Consider the following 22,787-nt stretch of genomic DNA (forward strand, 5'->3'; position numbering starts at 1 on the left):
CATCACAGTCAAGGCTCTTCCGTTCTGGCCCCACAGTGGTGGAATAAAATCAGGACAGCAGGTTCACGCGCTGAAATCACAATCACGTCTTTCAAATGGGAATTGGGTGGGATCCATCTAACAACTTTCCTGAATGGACAATATCAAAATCATGTCCACTGCATGCAGGAACAACCTGTTGTGTAGGGTTTCCACTTCTCTCTGACAAGCTCTCTTTTTCAGTCTTTAGTCCACTTTTGTGTGAACAACTGGGTGCAACATCATGAATTGAAGAGAGACTGCCTGAAAGTGTTTTCTCCAATTGCATGATTTTTGCATCTTGCTCCTTTCTTTGGCAGCAGGCTTTCCCCCAACCTTTCAAAACAGCTATGAACACTTTACCTTTAAATGTGGTCGGATGGAACTTTGTATGGCAGAGAAATGATGGTGGGTAGTGTGATAGAAAAAACACTTTCTTCTTCTTCTACAGTGTCTCAAAGTGCAACTGAGCATCAACGCTAAATAGAGGACTGTGGTTGTGCTTTAGCTCCCAGGTTACAATGTTGTTGCTAAATAATAGCTTGGAGTGTAATAATGTGTAAATAAATAAATAAATACATTTCACACCGGACAGCTGGGTGCTGAGCTTAATTGTTCCCCAAGAATTAGAAAGCAGATGCCAGCAGATTTAGAATGTGAAGTAGACAGGCAACTAATGATCAGCAAGTGAGTGTAATGTAAAAGCTTAGGGTAGTAAAGTGCTGCTTTTGCATTGTCATATTCAAATTGAGGCGAGGCTCTTGCTTAAATTAGGAAATATGTATGCTGCCTGTCATAACCGCATATGTGGTAAAAGGAGACTTGTTCGGGACTTGTCATTTGTTCAAGCACAAATTCCGACTCATATTCACGTTCATAGTGGCGATGCCCTCTAGTGGCCATAGTAATTAAGACGGGAGCAAACAAACAAGACAATGGCACGTTTTTTCACAACTTTTACAGAACAAACTAAACTATGTCACGTTCTGGGTCTATCCAAAAAACATCATCTTAACTAAGACTTAACTAAGACATTTAGGTGCCTAAACCTGTGAATATTTCACTTTTTTTTTTACATGTTTAAAACCGCGACCATTACGTTCTCCTGCTATGTTCTGTGGTTTAGATATGAGGATGTAAAAATGCTTCTGTGGGTTGTATTTCCTGCCACCGTTAGGGGAGCTAGTTTATGAAATGCTCCTGTGGGTCGTATTAGAGGGTAAGAATAAATTACCTATATTGTCAAATGGTGTCGCTGACTTTTTCGGTCAAAAGGCAGTTGCTACTACAATAACAAGCATATCAATGTCTCATTTAGGGGAAGGGTCAGACTGTGTAGCCGACAAATTCAAGATGAAAGAAGATTAGCGTGGTGTTAGAGGCTGATAATGATGCTTCTTTTGAGAAGCTGTCGGCATTCCCATTTGATCTGATTAGTGCGTTGGCATCACCGATCAAAGAACAAGCCTCATTTGCACACTATCACTTTGCCTTTGAACCTCAGATGGAGAGTAAAATAATTTGGCAGCTAGGGACGGTGAACAGCTCCTGACTCCAGCAGTGGATCATAGAGGAAAGTATTAGCATATTACACATAATGTGGACAGAACATAAAACCCACAAAAACATTGCCCTCAAACTTGTGATTTTCTATAGACTTGCAGGACAAAGCCATGGTGAAAGAAAACTGAAATCATGCTTGTGTAATGTTGTTCTCACTCCTGTGTAAAGTCAGTGGTGATGGTGTTACTGTGCGCTAACCCCCACCCCCTGTCAAGCCTTCAAAGTAGGAGAGATTACAAACCTCAGGAGGATGACTGTAATGCATTACCAATGTCAAACAAGTCTGAGATTTTCAGAGAGCCCTTAAACCACAACTCACTCCGAGGGCTTTAATTCATAACTCATGCCGGCTACTTTGCTGTACCTTGAGACGTTTTGTTGAAGCCACGCCAAGGAGTTTAAAGTTTTTATATTTTATGGCAGTTTTCTGCCATAAAATATATTAAAGTTCCTATAATTAATTAGCACCCTACATCTGGCCTTCTGAACCGTTTCTGCCTGAATCTGGGAAAAAAAAATAGACCTTTATTTTTTGTTGTTGCATTTTTCTTCACACTGTGAACAGCTGTCAAAGAGTCCTTGAAAAATGATCCGCTCATTGCAAATTAATGAATGAAATGAAATGCAAACATCTTTGTTCAGTGTCAAAGATGTTGAATTTGATGCCATTAAGCACTTGCAACAGTCACAAAATGACTCAATTTGAGGACCTTGTAATTTAGAAGATAGATTGAGACACTGTAAATGGATCTCATAATGTTATAGTTATACCTTACCTTCAGAGCTTACCTTCAGAGTGAAACAAAGCAAATAAAAAATAAACAAGAAGCATCCTATTTTCACGTCTGGGGTTATACCAAAAAGAACCAAACAAAAATACAGTTACTAAGCCTAACTTCCTAAACTAAAGACAAAACAGATATAGCAATTCACTCCTACTGCTTCGTGCTAGAATAAAGTTATTTTTTATTCTATGTGTGTGTGTATATATATATATATATATACACACACAGGCTACGCAGATGTACTTAGCATTTAATTCAACAGAAGCTAGGTTAACAGGCTAACAAACAAATCATGCTGAGCAACAGTAAAGTGAGTGTTCTTGCCACAGCTGTCCACAGACTAACGGTCAAAGTTACCACAGCACTTAAATGATCGCAGTAATCACAGAACCAACACAGTTATTAGTAGAATAGCAACACTCAGAAAACCATAAACTCTGGACTTGTTTGTATCATTTCACGGTAGAAATGAAATAAATATCATATGTCACCAGTAGGCAGTAGAGAATATTATGCTGTAGATCCCTGACGAAACTGACAGAAGGGCAGGACTCACAATAGGCAGAAGTCACAATAAAAAAAATCTGTCTGCTACTTCAGCACCACGGACAGCGCCATGGATTTATCCTCAGATACTTCACACTAAACGATCAATAAGTCAGGCAGACTAAACGACGATATTCAACTAAACAACCCCTCTGCCAATATACTCTCTCTGCTACTAGAGAATAGACGGGGGGGTGGCAGGTTAACAAGGGGCATGCATTTTGGTCATCCCCCCTCAAATCGCCTACTGTATGTCACATATAGTAGATTTGTCATTAATATAATATAATAATGTCATTAAATTGGATTACTTTCCGCTGATGCAGCTCCACTTCATGATATATATATATATATATATACATACATAGGCTGATAAAAGAAAGATTGATTTTGACATTAAAAAATCTTGTCAGTGCAGCTGAATTAACTTTTCTTCTCTTCATCAGATATACAGACTGTAGTTTCACTCTGACGATTTGAACTGATGGGTTGTTATTTGGTGTCTCCATAGCGACAGCATGCCAAAGCGGATAGCTCTGATCTGCTTCCTGTCTCTGGTCATGCTGATGAGCATCCTGGGAAACCTGCTGGTCATGGTGGCCGTCTGCAAGGACAGACAACTCAGGTGGGACAGAACTTTTTTTCTCCTTTCCCCTAAATATATTCATTTATCCTCCACATTACATACACACACTTCAAATTAACAAAAACTACCAATAACCAACTCTTTATATTTAAAATAATATTACCTTAATTACAGTTTATTTCGATTGCTAAGCATCAGGCCATGCTGAAGCAACTTTTTCAAAACTCTTCATACTGTCTGCATTACCAACATGCATCTTGCAAACTGTAGTACGTCTGCATTTTGAGAATGAATGTGTGTGTGTGTGTGTGTGTGTGTGTGTGTGTGTGTATGTGTGTGTCTCCTTGTGTGTTTAAGTGAGACAAAGATAGAAAGAATGTAAGAGAAGTAGAGCGAGAGAGACACTTTTAAATAATACATTAACTGCTTCTGAGACAGGATTTTAGAAAGTGGATTCTGAACACAGAACTATGGCAGAACATACTGCAACATTGAAATGAAAGAATATACATGTCACACAATACCTGAATATAATGCACAGTGAAGGGGTGACTTTTCTGCACGTTGATGCTAGATGAGAATCTGCAGCAATGCCTGCAACACAGGGAGAGCTCTCAGGTCATCCTGAGGACGGCTGGTCAATTTGTCGCTGCTGTCACCGCAATGATTCATTTATCTTCTTCTCCTTCTTTCCAGCTTTTCTTTTTCTTTCTTCCTCTATTGCTTTCTGTCTCTCTGATAGTTGGACTCACCCTCTCTCCCTTTGTCTCCTACCTTGTGGCATCTGAGAGCTCAGGGTGATCTTTGTCCCCAGGATGTTGACGTGACATGCGTGTCATTTGTGTGTGTGTGTATACGTAGGAATGAAAGTAATTGAGGTTTTATTTCTGTGTATACATGCGTACAGGCAGTGTGTGTGTGTGTGTGTGTGTGTGTGTGTGTGTGTGTGACAAAGAGAACACTGTGATGTCTCACCTCCCTGAGGAGAGAACGATGACACTCCATCTTCAATTCTCCCTGCCTCATTTTCTTCTTTCTCAGTGGGAGTGTCCCATGGGTAACAGTATTTGTGACAAAAAATAATACCTAACTCTAAACACAATCATTAAAAACCAACAAAACTGTTCAGTGTTGGCAAAACAGCCAGCAGAGAGTCAGCCTGTTATTCCACATCGTCTGTTTTTAGGTCAGTCAATCATTAAAGAAAACAGTTAGTCAGTACTTTTTTCATAATTTTCATTATTACCTCTGCCAAGGAAGATATGTTTTAGTGTGTTTGTCTGTCAGTAGGATTACGGAACAACTACTGGCCTGATTTTAATGAAACTTGTAGAAGGGTGTAGCGTTGGACAAGAAGGAGCCAATTACATTTTCGAGTGGATCTGAATCACGGTGCAGATACACACATTAGTTTTCACTTTTGTTGATTTTGCGAGATAGGGCATGGCCTTGGCGGATGTCTGCGCTCTGAGTGTTTTCTAGTTTATCTTATTAGTCCTTACTTAAACAGGAACACATTAGTGTTCATCAGTGTTTCATGCTGAGCCTTCTCCTCCTTTTAAAAGAGTACTCCACCGATTCAGCATTGCACTTCGGTTACATTGTCGGACTCACGATGGACAGGTTATCAACATTGATGCAGCAGAATCAGAGAAAAGAAAATGAAAAGAGAGGAGAGGAAAACTGTTGTGAAATCAGAGACCGAGCTGCCACTCAAACACTTGCACAGTCCGACAGCTAACATCTGTCGCCGACACATTGGCTGGGAGAACAAACACAGTCAAATTCATGCAAATGCGAGGCAACTTTTGCTTCACATTCACGGTGGACACACAGAGCCAGACAGACATCTAATTACTGAAAAGTTTGTGATTAAGCAAACATGCTAAATGTTAGAATGTCACACTTAGGAGCTCAGGGAAAGTATTACAATATATATTATTACATAGCAAGTAGTCTAATAAACAGGTGGAAACACTGGACTGCAAGTAAAAGTTCTTGCAGCCCACAGGAGAGGATAGCTGGCAGACAAATTCAGTGGCATTTCAAACACACACGCACACACACACACACACACACACACACACACACACACACACACACACACACACACACACACACTGAGTCTTCCACAGGGAGTTATCACCAGCAGAGGGTGATTCAGAGCATGCTACACCACTCATCAATGACAACCACACAAACGACCACTCTTACCAACCACCTCTTGTTTCTCTCAATGTGTCACACACACACACACACACACACACACACACACACACACACACACACACACACACAAGCACAACCTGTATGTTGCTTATACTGGACATTGGGCAGCTCTATAAGCAATTACTGTGGTAAATCTGCCTTCATGTGAGATTTATTTGGTCCTTTATTATAACAAGGATCGTAGTTAGGGGTCTTCTTATTTTGTCATTTTGTATCTCACATACTTTATTAGCATTTAAACTGCTAAATGCTGGAAGATAATTTTCTTCGGATTATGGGGAAACAGTTTTGGGATAGTCTGATTACTTTTTTATTCTGACAAGTAACAATACATTTTAACTCATGATACTTTGTTATTCATTTCATTTTTCATTTTTTCTTCTCATGTTTCCATTGTGTAACCTTGGGTTTCCTTTTGATTGGTGTCTTTTTGTAAAAAACTAAATTTAACCAGTAATAACAATAATAAAAAAACAAAGCACCATCGTAGACAATGCAGGATTCGACCACCTGATACTGGGATTATCTTACTTTTCTACAAAAAAGGAAGACAATTATTACATTTATTAAAGTAATTTCATAAATAAAGTCTATTCAGAGTGGCCGTAAAGGAATTGAGAAAGTTCAGCATTAAAATGCTGTTGTTATCATGGCCTCAACACCTTATTATATTTACAATATTTTTCCAAAAAACAAAACTGCTACTGTAGCTTAATGTCTTGTATTGTTGTTTTGTTCTTACTCCCCCTGGGTCATTTTATTTACATGGTTTTAGCCTTGACATTCCTCCAGCTGGAGGAGACATCTGTGGACAGTCTTAGACTGTGTTAGCTTTAACCACAGTAATCAACTTCATAAAGAAAAAACATGGTGCTTTTCCATGCTACTACTTCTTCTTATTGTTGCTGTATTTTCTTGTTAAATGCCATCATATCTAATTCCTACTACTTTCCTTGTTATCCAGGTCACACCATGTGTGTCTGTAAATTACACCAACTTCCCAGTAACACAATCCCTTTTAATAAAGTGTATTTATTCTCAGCACTTTAAGCTAAACACGATATGTCATCCTAGCTAAACATGACGCCTCCCGCTCTGGGCATGATAATAGGTATCTAAACTGTTCTGAATTACAGCCAACACTGCTGTGTGTGTGCATACATTATTTAATTGTTATTTAAATGCTTTCAGACATCTATTCATAGGTGCGTGTGTGTTTCCCATGCGTGCATGTGAACACGTGTGTGCATGTCCAACATGATTTACATTTGGGCCCCACATGCAGCGGGCCGAGCAGACAGCTGGTTGGTTCCAGCACTGACAGTCTGTTTGAAGGCTGTTTGGGTTAGTGACAGGCAGATGGAAAACCCTCACAGCCATCCGCTTTTACTGAAGCTATTTATAGACTAGACCATCCACGCTGCAGAGCGCGTGGACAACTAGGCCAGCTGACTCTTTCACTGGTTAACTGGTTGGCTGGTGTTGTTTTTCTCTGAATGCAAAGCTTTGCCAACCACATTAACGACAAGGAGAAATTAAAGACCTACCAGATTACTGTTAAATAGGGTTGGGACTAGTGATTATATCAATTCATCCGACAGAAATTCATGATTCTGATTGATTTATCAGGAAGGCTACAAATACACTTTAATGTCACTGACGTTACAACTGGCTGACAAAGTGTTATACCGTCACTTTGTGTCCACAGTTCTGGTCTTCGTCAAAGCACAAAGATATAATATAATATAAAGAAATAATAGGAAAATAACTTTGATGTTGATTGAAACAAGTGTTCAAGTGGCACAAAGGTTTTTTTTAAAGTTATCCTGATAACCATACTAATTATTGTTTTCTGTCAAAAATGTTTGATGATGTTGTGTGCGTATTTAAAAACAAAAGAATGTGCGCGTTCTATCACGTCTCAAATATTGATATTGGTATCGGTCTCTAAAATCCACTTTTAGGTCAGGCAAACTATATTTATGTTATGTGTGTGTGTGTACTATTTGTGCCACTTCAGTGTGTTTTTCTTGCCCAATTTTACTGTGAAAGTTAACACATTGAGGGTCCACACCTTCTTAGTGAGGGTCCACACCTTCCTGGGCACCATGATCTCTGCCGACCTCTCCTGGACGGCAAACACCACAGTTGTCATCAAGAAGGCACAGCAATGCCTGCACTTCCTGAGAGTGCTCAGGAAGAACAACGTCGGCAAGGAGCTGCTAGTGACCTTCTACCGCTCCACCGCCGAGACGTCAATCCTGACGTACTGCATCACGGTGTGGTTCCCCCACTGCACTGAGGCACAACGGAAGAAGCTCCAGAGAGTGGTCAACACCGCACAGAGGATCACTGGCTGCCCCCCCCCGAAGGACATCTATTCATCCCGCTGCCTCAGCAGAGCTAAGGCAATAATCAAAGACTGCTCCCATCCCATTTTGTGCAATGACAATACATCTTCTGATTCTGAACATATAGAAATGATCCCCTACCCTACAGTTTGATAGACAGTAAAAGAAAGCATAGCTGTGGGAACGAGTGAGGGCAGACTACGGACTGCAGATGAAAATTAGCCTGCATGGCTGAATCTGGCACATTTACATGTTGGACTCTGTGCTCTTGCTGATTAATGTGTGTTGTCCCTTTTGAATAAAGAAATCTAATTGAATATGATTTTTAACAGCCTGATTTGGGTCGTGGTTACTCACTGCCTTCATTGTCTTGTTTCACCGGTAATACATAATACTCATTCACACTGCAGCTGCGACTTTGTTTCTCCGTTCACTCTCTCCCACACTGAGTACAAATGATGTACTTCACCTGAAAATAACCAGTTCAAAAAGGAGCGGCTCATTCACACACAGAGCTCATGTGGACACCCAGTGGCTCCCCTATAACAACGAGATATAGCATATGCACAATATTACATATTTTCAAAACGTGATGAATTAGCATATGAAAAATACAAACAAAAATATAAAAAGGACACAAATTATCAATTAAGTGTTACATGATAAACATCTGTGATTTCATAGTTCCAGGGACCATCGCTAATTACCGTCCCACCCATAATTGGCAATTATCCAGCGCCGTGTCCCACAGAAGGCAAGGCAAGGCAGCTTTATTTGTATAGCACATTTCAGCAACAGGGCAATTCAAAGTGCTTTACATGAAAATAGATAGAAAATGTAAAACAGATAAAATATGAGAATAAACATTACACTGCAGTATAAGAAATTAAACATTAAAGAGCAGTTAACAGTTAAATATATAAAAGCATTTTAAGAATTTCTCTTTATATGCTTATATAGATACCATCATACAGTGTAAACAATGCAACTTCAGTATAAGAAATGAACAGTTATTTAAAGAAAGGCAACATCAAAAAGAATGGTCTTCAGCCTTGATTTAAAAGAACTGAGAGTTGCAGCAGACCTGCAGTTTTCTGGGAGTTTGTTCCAGATATGTGGAGCATAAAAACTAAACGCTGCTTCCCCCTGTTTAGTTCTGACTCTGGGGACAGAAAGCAGACCTGTCCCCAGACGACCTGAGAGGTCTGGGTGGTTCATAATGTAGCAGCAGATCAGAAATGTACTTTGGCCTTAAACCATTTAGTGATTTATAAACCAGCAAAAGTATTTTGAAATCTATTCTTAGGATTTCGTAGAACAATATATTTGATGACAGTAAAATACGTCTTGGGGTCCATTTTATTGTAATGTTTGTCTTTTTTTTAATCTCAGCAACAGCCTGGCGCCTGCCTGTGACAGCCATATTGCTTAGATAAAGAAAACCACCTTTTATCACACAGAAAGGGATCAAGGCTATGCAGGCTGTTAGTTACAGCAATCAAGGTGGACTCAGTGCTCAAGGCTCTTTTATGATCCTAATGTTTGACCTATTTGCAGGATGAATCTACCTTAATCTCTTTCTGTCTCTGTGGTTTCACCTCATTTCAAGTTTGGGTATGTTTGAGAAGAATTGAGCGTCAACATTCTCACTTCCACAACTCATCACTCCTCTTTCTGCTCCCAGTCCAGGGCATGGGAAGATGGATGTTTTCTTTTCCCTATCTACTGTATGTTGTTGTTGTTGTTGTCCTGTTCTCCAGCAATATATTGTTTTGTGAGTAATGGAACCAATATTTGATTTTCCTTTTTTCTCTTGGTATTGAAAGACAAACCTACAACCTGAACGTTTCCCTTTCTTCTATGCCTCTGTTAGCCATTGATTGCTAATATTGTAAAGTTCACTTTGCAAATACATTGCTTTAAATGAGATTTTCCAACCTGACTGCAGATATTTGCTCCCATTCAAACACACTTACAGTTACAGTGCAAAACACATTACTGAGTTTATTACAGTTGGCATCTCAGTGCATTAAGAGTTGGATGGGGTTGAGTTCAGGGATCTCTGCAGGCAAGTCAGGTTCCATTTCTTCATGTTGCTGTCTTTGTGCATGGGGAATTATCATGTTGAAACAGGAAAGGGCTAAACAAAAACTTTTGCCACAAAGGTGGAAGAACATGCTTGTCTTCAGGGGAATTAATTCTGTGCACAAAGGTGACAAAGAAAGTGGTGCGTGTTGCCTTCTACTCATCGAGAACACCATTGTCTAAAATGGCATTGTATGCTGCAGCATTAAGGTTTCGCATTATTGGAACTAAGGGACAAAGCCCAAAGTATGAAAAACAGCTTCAAGGTACAAATAATATAGCATATGAAAACACACCACTCACTTAGCCTGGCATCGAGACAAATTCCCAAATGTGTCTTAGTCTGAAACCTCTCAGTTAATTTTCGATTTCCAAGTGGCACAGACCTAAATGCCTCTGGACACAATTGAAAAGACCTTGAATAGAATCAGAGCAATGACACAACGTAGCTCTGAGTGACACATGCATGTTGGGGTGGTGCGTGGTCCGTTTTCAAGCAGGACTGTATATGTGATCAGCACTGCCTAGTTTATAAGTTTGCTCTGCGTTTCCTCAGCCTGGTGGGTTGCACTGGACACAGTATGCCAGTATGTTCACTAACTACAGGCATTGTATTAAACCCATATCAGATAAACGGTTGTGATTGGTCCACCCATGGCCTGGTCGTCTAGCCTGGATGCCAGCCGAACTTAGCCCCGCCCACAACATTTGAGGTCGGGAAGTTCAGTCCGGACTTGATCCGTTGTGGAGCAACTATGCTCGAACCAGAGCTGTTCGGACCAATCAAATTGTCAGGGCGGGCTTTATACGATGATGGACAGATGATCAACAGTAACGTAATCAACCAAGTCACCAAAGAGTGCTTGGGTTGAATCCATTTACAAAAAAGACAGCTGCTGCTGGAGAATTGAGATGTGTAGATTCCGCCATCGCGTCTGTTATAGAAGATATCGACAGCGCATTCATTTTAAAAGAGGAACAGAGAACCGCGATCACGTACATATACACATTGCCACACCCGTCCGTACAACACGGAAACTGCCGCCTCTGCCTTTGCTCTGTCTAAGCCTGCCTTTGACTTGCAGGTTCTGTGACGTCTGTCTCTGTTGCTCTGATTGGTTGTAGGTCCATCCAGTTGAATGCAGAGGCATTTTATTTCCTGGTTCGGTTGAAACACGCCCCATAATCACAGCCCAATGGAGCAGCATCATACTCAGATTCTGACTAGAAATTCGTCTGAACGGTAGGGGGGCCAGACGTATCTGCCAAAGCAAATGAAACATGACCTTGGCAGATTCGTCTGGTTCCTAGGCTACCAACCATTAGCTTTTTGGAGCTTTTCATGCGACCCGAGGGTGGAACTTTGGTCACGAATAAACAAATTTGGAATTAACTAGGAATTACTTTTTTTGTAATACAATGGTGATCGCTATCGGCTATATATTCTACTGCACTGGTTCTCAAACTGTAGTCCAAGTACTACTGGTGGTACGCGAGCTCCTTCTAGTGGAACGCAGATAGAATCACTGGTATATTTAAAAAAAAAAAATTAATAAACTTAATTTAAAAACATAATACTATAGAAATACAACATTCCCAATACTCAATACTCAAACTATGATCAGTTAAAACTAAATTTAAAAACATACTAGAGAAATACAACATTCCCAATAATAATACGTAAACTAGGATCAGTTAAAAGTAATTTTTAAAAAAAATTTTGTTTAAGTGTAATGTTTTTTGTTTAGATATCAGCTACATAGTTACAATCATGAACAGAGAGCGCATACATACTTACTATAATAAGTTACGAGCTGTGATGGCAAGATAGTAAGCAGAGGTAAAATGAATGGTTCAAAAACACTGCACTTGTGGCTCAAAACAGGAACTATTAGGAAGAGAAGTGTAGATGAGGAGGAGAATAGTTTGAGCAGCGCTGTTGCCAGTCGCTTCTTAAGCAGTCACCACAGCACCTGCTAGCATCAACAGTAAGGAGATATGACCCGAGTTACCTCAAACCTTGGATTCAGTTGTAGCAGGACAGAGGAAGTACAGCGTGGCGTTGTAATGTAAATGTTTTCAGGAATAAACCTGCCTCTTGCGTGAACTGAAATGGTGGTACTTGGAGAGCCTAATATTTCTTAAGTGGTACATGGTGTAAAAAGTTTGAGAACCACTGTGAGTTTAAAAAGTTGCTTATTAGTGACTAAGTTGTTGCTGACTTTAGCTACATAATGTTGTCTGCATTAATTATCATAAAAACACACTTGGCAAAATGCTAACTGAATGTGAAAAACATGCTAAAAACTGTTTTCCAACCAATGCCCCTTATTTATTTAACAAATGGGATTCAATTAATAATTATTTCTGGATTTCCTAAATGACAAAAACGCAACAACGTAAACCAACCCTGTGTTTGTTTTTATGTTATAATTGAAAATGTCCATTTGGCTTCCCTTGACATTACTTCAAGGTTCACGTTAAATCAACTGCTGCTTATTGTGTTTTGTTTCCGTGATTATGAGGACCTCTTGGGAGCGCTTGTGTTGTTTTTCTATAATTGCTTTTCACGGAGCTCTCTATCATCACGCCCCCTTAAAAATAAACACTTTTGTTGCTGCTCAACAATATAACTGCCAATCTCTCTCCCTCTCCATTTCAGTTACATGTGTGACTCAACAGCAACAATTTAGAACCTTTTATGTATTCAAACCTCAAGTCTTGTTTCCAATAAAACGGTCAAAAAAAGCAACGATACATGTTTCATCTACTCCACTCGCCTTCCATTTAATGATCTTAAAATGCATTTTAAATAATGATCATTTCTTATTGATTCGTTGGTCACAAGAAGGGATATTTATCTAAACTCTCCTCTCATTCTTTCCCCTCCATTAGGAAAATCAAGACCAACTACTTCATCGTGTCTCTGGCGTTTGCCGACCTGCTGGTGTCGGTGCTCGTAATGCCATTTGGGGCAATCGAGCTGGTGCACCAGCACTGGATCTACGGCGAGACCTTCTGCCTGGTCCGGACGTCGCTGGATGTCCTGCTGACCACTGCGTCCATCCTGCACCTGTGCTGCATCGCCCTAGACAGGTGAGACTTTCTGGTCTGGTTTGCATTGTTTGTGGGTTTGGGTTTAATTTGGCATGAAATAACACTAAACCTGCACAGATCTGTACCACATTATTAATAGGTAACATACAAACAACAGACTAAATCAGCATATTCCCCCTCCAAAACAGAGCTTTTCCAAGATGGCCTGTGGAGTGTGTAGATCTTAAAATGTTGGCTTGGTGTTTCGGACACAGAGAAGAAGACAATGTGTAGAGTAAAAGTTCCAGGAAATTAGACAGGGATGAGGCCTTGACATATACAAGCTCTTGTTATGGGTATGGAAGGTGATCTACAGTAGTGACTAAATCAGATCTATTGTTTATTTGTATAGATGAGTTATTCCAGATCAGAATCTAAAGTTCAATTCACAAAAAACATAGATGCATTTTCCTACTTTCCCCTGGCCTTGTCTTGTAAATAATGTAGTTTTGGTAGTTTTACTTGGAGAGGATTTCAGAAGGTAGACATGTTGCCAAGAAACTTAACAAAACCTATCAAAAGTAAAAGAAATGTCCTTAACTGAGCAAGCAAAAAGACATTAGTAGAAAACTTACTGTACAAAGTAGCACCCTCATCTTTCTCACCACCACATAAAGTTGATCCAGGGCTGAAACATTAAATCAATGAATCTCTTGCCTCTTACTTTGATGGCTTTGATACTAACTTGAGGGAGAAGACTTCCAGACTGATAGCACGGACTCTGCGGGATAAATTCTTTCAATTGCCTCTCAGCCAGAAAGATGGAACTCATTTCAACACAGAGGGGGAAAAAAACTAAAAACTCTTGAGAATTTACAGCACCTGACAAATGTCAGGACAGCAGCGGACATAAAGTTAACAGATGATTCAAACTGCAAGAGAGCACTGTACAAGTTTAGTCAGGCTTCCCTGCTGTTTGGGTATCAGTGTAAATCATGCCTATCGAATGGTTTGCTTTTGGTACCCTAGGAAGTGAAACAACCAACCAGCAAAAGGGTAAAAGGGTGCCTGCAGCAATCAGGCTTACTGGCCAGCAAGCTAGAGAGCTGTTTTCAGACACTCTTACTTTTGAGCAAGTATGTTTGGTTTAAGAAGTCTGTAGACGTCGGCAGGCTACGCTACAACTTTGGGTTACACTTTACTTGAAGGTATCTACATAAGAGTGACATGACACTGTCATGAACGTGTCATAAACATTATAAATGTGTATGTATGCATGTATGTATTTCGAAGGCCCATCAAGGGACGACCATTGCAAATTAGCTCAGGCTATAAAGGCTGTGGTGTGTGGCATAGAATCATGCTACATACTTGTCTCTATACAAACAAACATTACAATAAAAAATAAAAGCTGTTTCATGGTGTTGGAGGGTTTTCACTTCAGAGCACTCTAGGAGGAACTTTAAGGACTGAAAATGATCTAGTTGACTTCACTTGCTAGTTAGTTAGATCGCTTGAGTCTATATCCACGACGTTCCACTTGTGGGATTGTTCAGGTGCCGCCTGAAATTCCGCCGGATGTCTTTCATTTTGGGCGAATGTCCATTACATTCTGCTTTCTTTATGTTGGCATTTTAAACTCCGGACAAATTATGAGGGTTAACTGCTCCTCAGATCTCTGCAGGATAAATATGTTGCATGACTAAAACAACCTTTGTACGTACATGTTCCACCAAAACAAGTTCCTTCCCGAGGCTATTTTGCAGAGGCGCGGTTGCTCCGTGCGGCGCTTATCGCGCCACCCAAGATGATTGTGATTGGTTTAAAGAAATGCCAGTAAACCAGAGCACGTTTTTCTCCCATCCCGAAATGCTGTGTGGACTCGCCAGACCCTCCTCCGCAGTGCTGGCAGAGACTAGCTCGCCTGCAATGGGTTAGCTTGGGAGCAGGTTAGCCTGCTAGCTCTCCCACCATGATCCTCTTTATACATTCCTGCCTGAAAAACATATTGCATGACATATATAGGCTGTGGTTCCTGAGAATGTCTACAGCCTGCTAGTCAGTAAACAAACTGTGACTTGGTTGGTACATTTCTGTGATTACTTTTCTGTTGCTCACTTAATAGTGTTGGAATCTACGGTGTTTTTAGGGTGAAGGTAGCAGCTTGTGATTGAGAAAGTCAGACCAGTCACAGTAAGCCTTATCATGCAAGCAGCTGGATTAAACGGGGTCAGCCCTACGTTCCCACATCCCAATGGTCCCACAACCCTATGTTCCCACATCCCAATGGTCCCACAACCTTATGTTCCAACATCCCAATGGTCCCACTGCCCTATGTTCCCACATATCTAAGAATTAGTTTTCACTGAAAATTAGGCCCTATATTCCCACATTTCTAAGATTTTTCTTAAAATTAGGCCCTATGTTAGGGTTGTGGGAACTGTGGGAACATAGGGCCTAATTTTGAAATGTGTGTTCAGTGCACCCGCTGCGCTACCATTGGGCCCTTGTGGGCCTGGGCCCACCCATTTTAGGTCTGGGCCCGCCCATTTTGACCCAGGCCTATAGTGAGTAGTGAGTGATTTTCATTCTAGCAGTTCATCCAATAAGCAGCCCGAGAAAAGCTTTGAGTGAAAGCTTCTCAGCCAATCAGCGGCTTCTACCCCACGTGTGGACTCTTAAGCCTGCCCACAGGCTGCATCGTCACCAGCAAGTGATCCAATGAAATGAATGACGTTGGCGCGCAAGCTTTTCAAGCAAGCTTAATGAGACGGACACAGACGGTAGCTATTAGCTAATATGAAACGCAAAGTAAAGCAAAGCAGCTTGTTTTCATTTAAATTCAACAAGAAACGCTCCGAGGAGCAGGAGGAGGAAACTCCTGCCATTTTAAGTAACGCGGTTACAAATGACGAGTTACCATCCTGCTCGGCCGCCCTCTCCCCATCAAGTCCTCCCGTAGCCACCCACTCACACCAGCAAGGCAAGTCGGCTAATAGTTAGGCTAACATTTAGCTGCTTTCCGGCCAAGTTACAGGAACGTAGTTATAGGAAAAGTCCACTTCTAAACAGCTCTACTAACTACTCTCCCCCAAAACCGTTTTTTCCAATTGCATTTGCACTGGCCAAGTGGCCATAGGGACTGGTAGGAGGGGTAAGGGAGTGATGCAAGCACGGCAACGGTCTTTATAGCGTTAAAATCAGAAAACACATACACCAAAAAAATATGAACTAAATACTAAATCGAATGTATATACCATATTTGTCATAATTTAAACAAGTCTCCCGAAGAGAAACGGGTATCTCTCTCTCCCCCGCCTTTGTCTGCTGTGCTGTGGACGTGTGTGTGTGCATGTGTGTGTGACGGCCGGCCAGCCGCAGGACACACTTGTGGAGTTTAACTCTGAAAAGACAGTTAACCACAGGTTCCCGTTAATCTTATGATGGACATGTGTTGTGATATTTAAACAAACGAACCGTCAACGGCTCAAAGCCTCTTATTTACGAGACCGGTCTGAGAGACCTCCAGCTTACAGCGGGGTCTCTGAGCATAACTGGCCGAGCGACGAGCTAGCGGCCGGGGCAGGCGCCTGCTGGCTGTGGCCTGCTGGCTGTCGCCTCACTTCATGGAGCTCCGAAAACTTTGAAGCAAATTGTTAATTCGGCATCAATTTTCGCAAGACTGCCTATATTCGAAATCTAAACAGTTAATTTCTCGCCTAAAACCTTGTCATAAGTGAAATTAGTGATGAATAAGATGGCAAAAATTGTCCCGTTGTTGGTCTGTCTGTACCGGAAACCCGACCCTCGTTCACCTAGGTTCATATGCTGAAAAGGGACAAGAGAAAAGACCCTGCCCTGAAGTACGAGCTGAAAGAGTTACAGGAACTGCGGCCAGAGGGACTTAAAAATCCCCAAATTGGTCCAGTCGGAACACGGGTTCTAGGAACGTTATGTTCTAGGAACTGCAAAAATCCCTTGTCGGAATTCCCGGTCGGAAAGCGGCTGTTAACGTTAGTGTCTGGCTGTAATAATTCCGTTTCAGTCTTTTTGTGTATTGAACATTCAAAAGAGATAAATTAAGTGAGGCTTACTGCCAAGGTGTATGTCTGTTCGCTTTAGCACTGAGCTGAGGACAGCGACACAAGAGCCACACAGGTAGGCTACTGAGTCGCTGTCATCAGTGCCGAAGAAAAGCGCTGAAACGGAGATTAAGGGGAACCCAGTTTTTTTTTTGGACTTATTTTAACTGGCCCATCCAGTTTTCTGGAGGCCCACCTACAATCAAAATCCTGGCGCCGCTAGTGGTTCAGTGACTTTTGAAACATGCTGCAATAGTGTAAGCCCTAAAAAATGAACTGAGTGAGTGATGCTGAAAGTTTCTGAAAGTCTAGAGAATGCAGTAGCAGTCACACTTTCTCATTCAAGTGAATGTGAAAGTATCCAAACCTTTGACAGGTACTGTATGTATTTGGCCTTTGGGGATTTCTACACTGAATAAAATCTTTAAGGTAAAACAAATGATGGGTAACATTGGGGGATACTGGCACGGCAAAAGAATTTTCCAAATTACACAAACCAAAGATGCAAAGCTCAGCAACAATAAATGAGGAAATGGTTTCTTTATTCAATTATCTGGCTGAGGATCTTTGTACTCGATACATCCAGCTGCCTCTGCATCCTGGAACAGAGCAACTTCCGTTCTGAATTCAATGAAAGGCAATCACCCTTCATTACTCCTCAAGTTCCCCTTGTCCACGATGAATCATATCACATCCACCGTAGACTGTATGTTCCTCCTCCACTAACTATTAGTGATATAAATTATGAATTGCCTGATTCTTTTGCTGAGTTTGATGTTTCTCTCAAGAACAATATTGCCGATGCCAATAACTCTCCCCCTTCCCCTGCTTGCTGGATGTAATGATGCTTATAAAGAAAATTAAGAACATTCAAGTGTTGTGTGCTTTGACAACTTTGACATTTTTTATTTTGAAATAAAAAGGTTCCTGCTATGATATCCAACGTGTTTTTATCATCAATCCAGTATCTGTCTGTCTTATTTGTGTTCGGTTTTAGCACACTTTTACTCTCTACCTTGCCAACTGTAGCTGGTGTGCCTTGTTTTGTTTCATTTTAGTCATTTGCTTATCTATTTCCTGTCTCATTATAGTAGCATATTATTTTTGTTGGTTTTTAGCAATTAATTATAAACGTCTCAATGTTGTTTAAAGGCCTTTTTTCACATTCAACATTTGTTTTTCTAACAATTAAAATGAAATACACGCGCACAATTGATACATCTAGAAAATACACAATTAAACCTAACAATTGAACCTAATTAGGGGTCCAAGCCCGAGTCTGCAAGAACCGGCGCTAGCAAGAGCTACGCTGTTCGCACAGCAGGGCTGTGGAACCCTATTGTTTTTCTAAGGATTAATCATCATACATTATTTTTCTTCTCCGCCTAAAACTCCGACTACAGCCTAAAACGTACATGGTGGGGGGTTGCCATTTTCAGGACTGGTCCGAAACTCTGCAAGGACCTCAGGCGCAACAATTGACACACTTCCACCACTAGGTGGCGCTATAGCAGAAAAAAAACGCGTTTGACCCTATAACTCCCACACCGTACACCGCACATTCAAAAACCATACATCTACGCGTTCCCTGGATCCAACGGAATCTCCTGATAAACTTTTATGTGTGAAAAATCAAAAAATCAAAAACCTACTTTTTCAAACTCCTCCTAGACCGATCAGCACGAAATCTCAAGATGGGCTGGACAAAAAGTGAAAATCTGCCACGTGACGTGTAAGAGAAGTAGCTCCATTTGTTCCGTTTATTTCGTTAATGTTAAAATAAAACTCGCCGTTTACTTTTATTTTCAAACAGGACACAAACTCCAGTGTCCTGTGTGGAAAGTCCTGTGTTTGTTTGACCCATCCACCAACCGTCTCCTTACGTGAAAATTTGTCGCTCTTATACTTCATCACCTTACTTCCTGCTTTGCTCACATCATAACTACCACAGCCACTAGAGGGCGCCACAATTATAAATGTAAGAATAAGTTGTAATTGCTGTTTGAAATAATCAACTTATGTGGCTGTTTTCGGGGAACTACAGTCTCGTACAGTCATACATTGCTGGCCATTGAGCTTTATATTACCCTCTGTTTTCACTTCTTTATCTCTTTTAAACAAATTTCACCCACCAGAAGAGGTAGGCCAACCTCTATCTCACCTTAGCACACACACAAAGCACACACAACCTTCGCTCCTGCTCAGTTTGCTGCCGTAAGCCTACAGTAGCAGTTAAAGGTGACCGAGATGAGCATATTATCACTTCTATCAAATCAAAGCTTCTCTTATCTGGAATACGGCAGCAGGACATGAGAACACAGTTAAAAGTGACAGGGGACGTGTCCAACCCAGTCCCCGATGGGGAATTTTGCCCTTGCATGATTTCAACTCTAGTTGAATCTAGTAACTCTAGCAAAATCCAAGAGACTTCTAATTGACTTTCATACCGCACAGAAATTAATGGAATGGAAATGAAGCAATTGGTGCATGTAGGAACAAATACATCCAAACATCTAGAACTGTGCTGCATGCATTTGAAATAGTCAGCAAAAAGTAGAGTAAATAAAAAAATAAAAGAGTGAATAAAAGTATCCATTATTTGTCAGGAAAGGAGCTAATACCTGAGCCTGTTAAGGCAGAACCTCAGGTGGCAGTTGCTCAGTCCATAGGGACTTGGCTTGGGTTATTATTATTATTATAATAATTATTATCATCATTATTAGTGAAAGAGGCCTGAGAGGCGGTTCTGCCCCAGAGGCCCAAGTCAGGGCAAAACACACTAATTAGAGCCACAGAGTTGCTCCATAGGAACAACAGGGGTTAAGTGCCTTGGGAGAGAGCACCTCGACCATTCAGGGAGAGAAACAGGCCTTTCTTTTGGCGCAAGTGACATCCATCTAAAAGGTGAAAACCATTTTGTGTCAGAAGCTGTCTTTTTTAGAAAATCCTTGAAAGAGTACAGCTTGTTGCAATAGTAGTCAGCAGTATACTTTATTTTAATCAAGACAGATCTTTATTTACTGGCAGAGTTAGACTCCCATTCCAAAAGAAAAGTTTCAAGCGGAAACATTACAACAGTAGCTGCAGAGGTCAGCAAAAGCAGGCGACTCAGAGTTACACTGCAACAGCCCTCTGCTGTGAACTTTACTGTACTGTACTGTGTAAAGTATTAAGAACTGTCTTGATCATAGGGAACATAAGCAGCTGATGTACAAAAAGGTAAAGAGAAGAAAAATAATCATAGCTTGGCTGCTGAAAATTTAACTGCAACATGAGAAAGATTGAAAAGTGCAAAGCAAGAGAGAAAAGGAATACAGAAAGTGACAGACATTTCCTTTCCACAAAAAAAGTGTATGTTTGAACCTGCTCAAGTGTGTAGCCTTCCCTCAGTACTCATGAAACCTTTATGAAGGTGTTCCTCAAGGATCCTTCCAGGGCTCTACTAATGTAGGCATTTCTCCAGAACCACCAACATGAAAAGATTCTTTGAGGAACTTTCTTTTGGGCTTCATATTGTTCCTCAAAGTGTTATAAATTTCTGTGTCTGCTGTTACTGGCTCTGAGGTTCAAGAAGCTCAATGGACAACGAATAGTTTGGCAGGAAGTGCAAAATCAACTTTCTCTTCCCTCAACCTTAGAGATGCCTCCAACGCTTGATGGGGAATGGCTAAAGCCATTTGGAGGGCGGAGATATTGAACGAAGACTCTCTCTGCTTTAATTACTACCATCAAGATATCTTTGAGCAAGTCAACGAATCCTTGCATACATCTTCAACGTCCGACTGATCAGCTGCCTGTGCGGATATCTGAAAATGCTTTAATCTAAGCAGGATGTAGCTGTAAAAAAGTCCAGTCAGCCATTCTTAGCCACAGTAATATTTGAGATGGAAGCTGAATAGGACATTTATGATTTATGCCCGTCATGCCCAGCTTTGCATGGTCAGGCACCTGTTTATATCTCTGACCTGCTCCATCCGTACACTACTAACAGGTCCCTCAGGTCTTCTAACCAGGGATTACTGGTGGTCCCACGCACCCGCTTAAAAACTAAAGGTGACCGTTCCTTTGAAGCGGTGGCTCCAAACCTGTGGAACGCCCTTCCAATTGTCTTACGTTCTGCAGTCTCTGTTGATGCTTTTAAAAAGCTGTTTGTAACTTTGTTTTTTAGGTTTTAATCTTTTAAATGATTTTCATTGGTCTTTCAATACATTTTTCCTTGCTTATTTTCTGTTGGATCCTACTGTATTTTTACAAATGTTTATCATGTGAAGCACTTTGTGACTTTGTCTGTAAAAGGTGCTATATCAAATAAACCTATATATGGTGCCGGTAGAACTTTCAAAGTAGAATTTAAAGTGTCCATATTATGCTCATTTTCAGGTTCATAATTGTAATTTGAGATTGTACCAGAATAGGTTTACATGGTTTAATTTTCAAAAAACACCATATTTTCGTTGTACTGCACATTGCTGTATAACCTCTTTTCACCCTGTGTCAGGTCTCTGTTTTAGCTACAGAGTGAGACCTCTCAACTTAGCTAGGTAAGGATTACATGAGCTAACTAGGTGTTTCTGCAACTTTGGCCTGTACAAGGCAGGATTAGCTGGGAGACTTCTTCTAAATGAGGGCACACTTCCAACTTTGTGTGGAATACCTGCAGAACAAGGACATGTAAGTAGTTATATACAATTTATTTTGTAGATTAGGGTGAATTTGTGTGTGTTGTAGCAGTGTTTTGCCATTGAGAACGAGCTAGCAAGCTAGCGCTAGCCCCCTAGGCCCCTCGTCTTGGCTAGTTACGTAGAAAGCCGTGCAGATTTGGACCAGCTCACCCGGAGACTGAAGGCAGGACACATTCAGAAACCGTATCTCACTCAAAACAGCATGGATGTTTTTTTTCAAAGTTTTTTATGTGTGTGGAAGCACCAGAGACACAAAATAACACCCCAAATCCCAGAAAAAGTGATTCTTTTCATAATATGGGCACGTTAAAGCCTCGGCTTCCATCACATTTGGCATTGTTTTACGCTCTGAAGAGAAACTATAACACACATGAACACAAACAGAAAGCAGCATTTGCAGAAGGACACAACATGCATTCAAATAATTTTATGTCTGGATCTGAACAAAGCTCTGTTTTTCTTTATATCAGACTTCTGTGTCTCTGATTGTCTTTAAAGAAGGGATTTTATGGAGAACAAGCACGGTCTTGGGTGGCTTTTGAAGATATATATGATATTTTAGTTGTTGAAGCATGAAGCTGCACTCTTCACCGCTTCACCCACTTTCTGACACTATAAATCGAGTAAAAGATTATGATCTGCCCTTCTGGGGGATGTAGTTGTGATGGAAAACTGGAAAAACTGAGTTCTTTTTGAAGGTCTTTGGATGTGGTTTATCCAGCGATGGGTTAAGAGCTTGTGCGTTTGTTGAACAACATCTGAAATCTCCCTTCCCTCTGACATTGGAATTTTTGTAACCTTACCAAACAGATGAGTTTAATGAA

At 40.8% G+C, this 22,787-nt stretch overlaps 1 protein-coding gene across 1 annotated transcript in view; it reads left to right on the top strand.

Moving 5' to 3' along the window:
- The window catches only part of htr4 (5-hydroxytryptamine receptor 4), a 186,810-nt gene that overhangs the window by 87,052 nt on the left and 76,971 nt on the right, over positions 1-22,787 (top strand). Inside the window, exons 3-4 of the mRNA XM_078260028.1 lie at positions 3,424-3,537; positions 13,059-13,259. Coding sequence (XP_078116154.1) covers positions 3,424-3,537; positions 13,059-13,259 — 315 coding nt within the window. The remainder of the gene's footprint in view (positions 1-3,423; positions 3,538-13,058; positions 13,260-22,787) is intronic.

This window comes from Sander vitreus, chromosome 10, assembly GCF_031162955.1.
Source record: "Sander vitreus isolate 19-12246 chromosome 10, sanVit1, whole genome shotgun sequence".
Classification (NCBI taxonomy): Eukaryota; Metazoa; Chordata; class Actinopteri; order Perciformes; family Percidae; genus Sander; species Sander vitreus.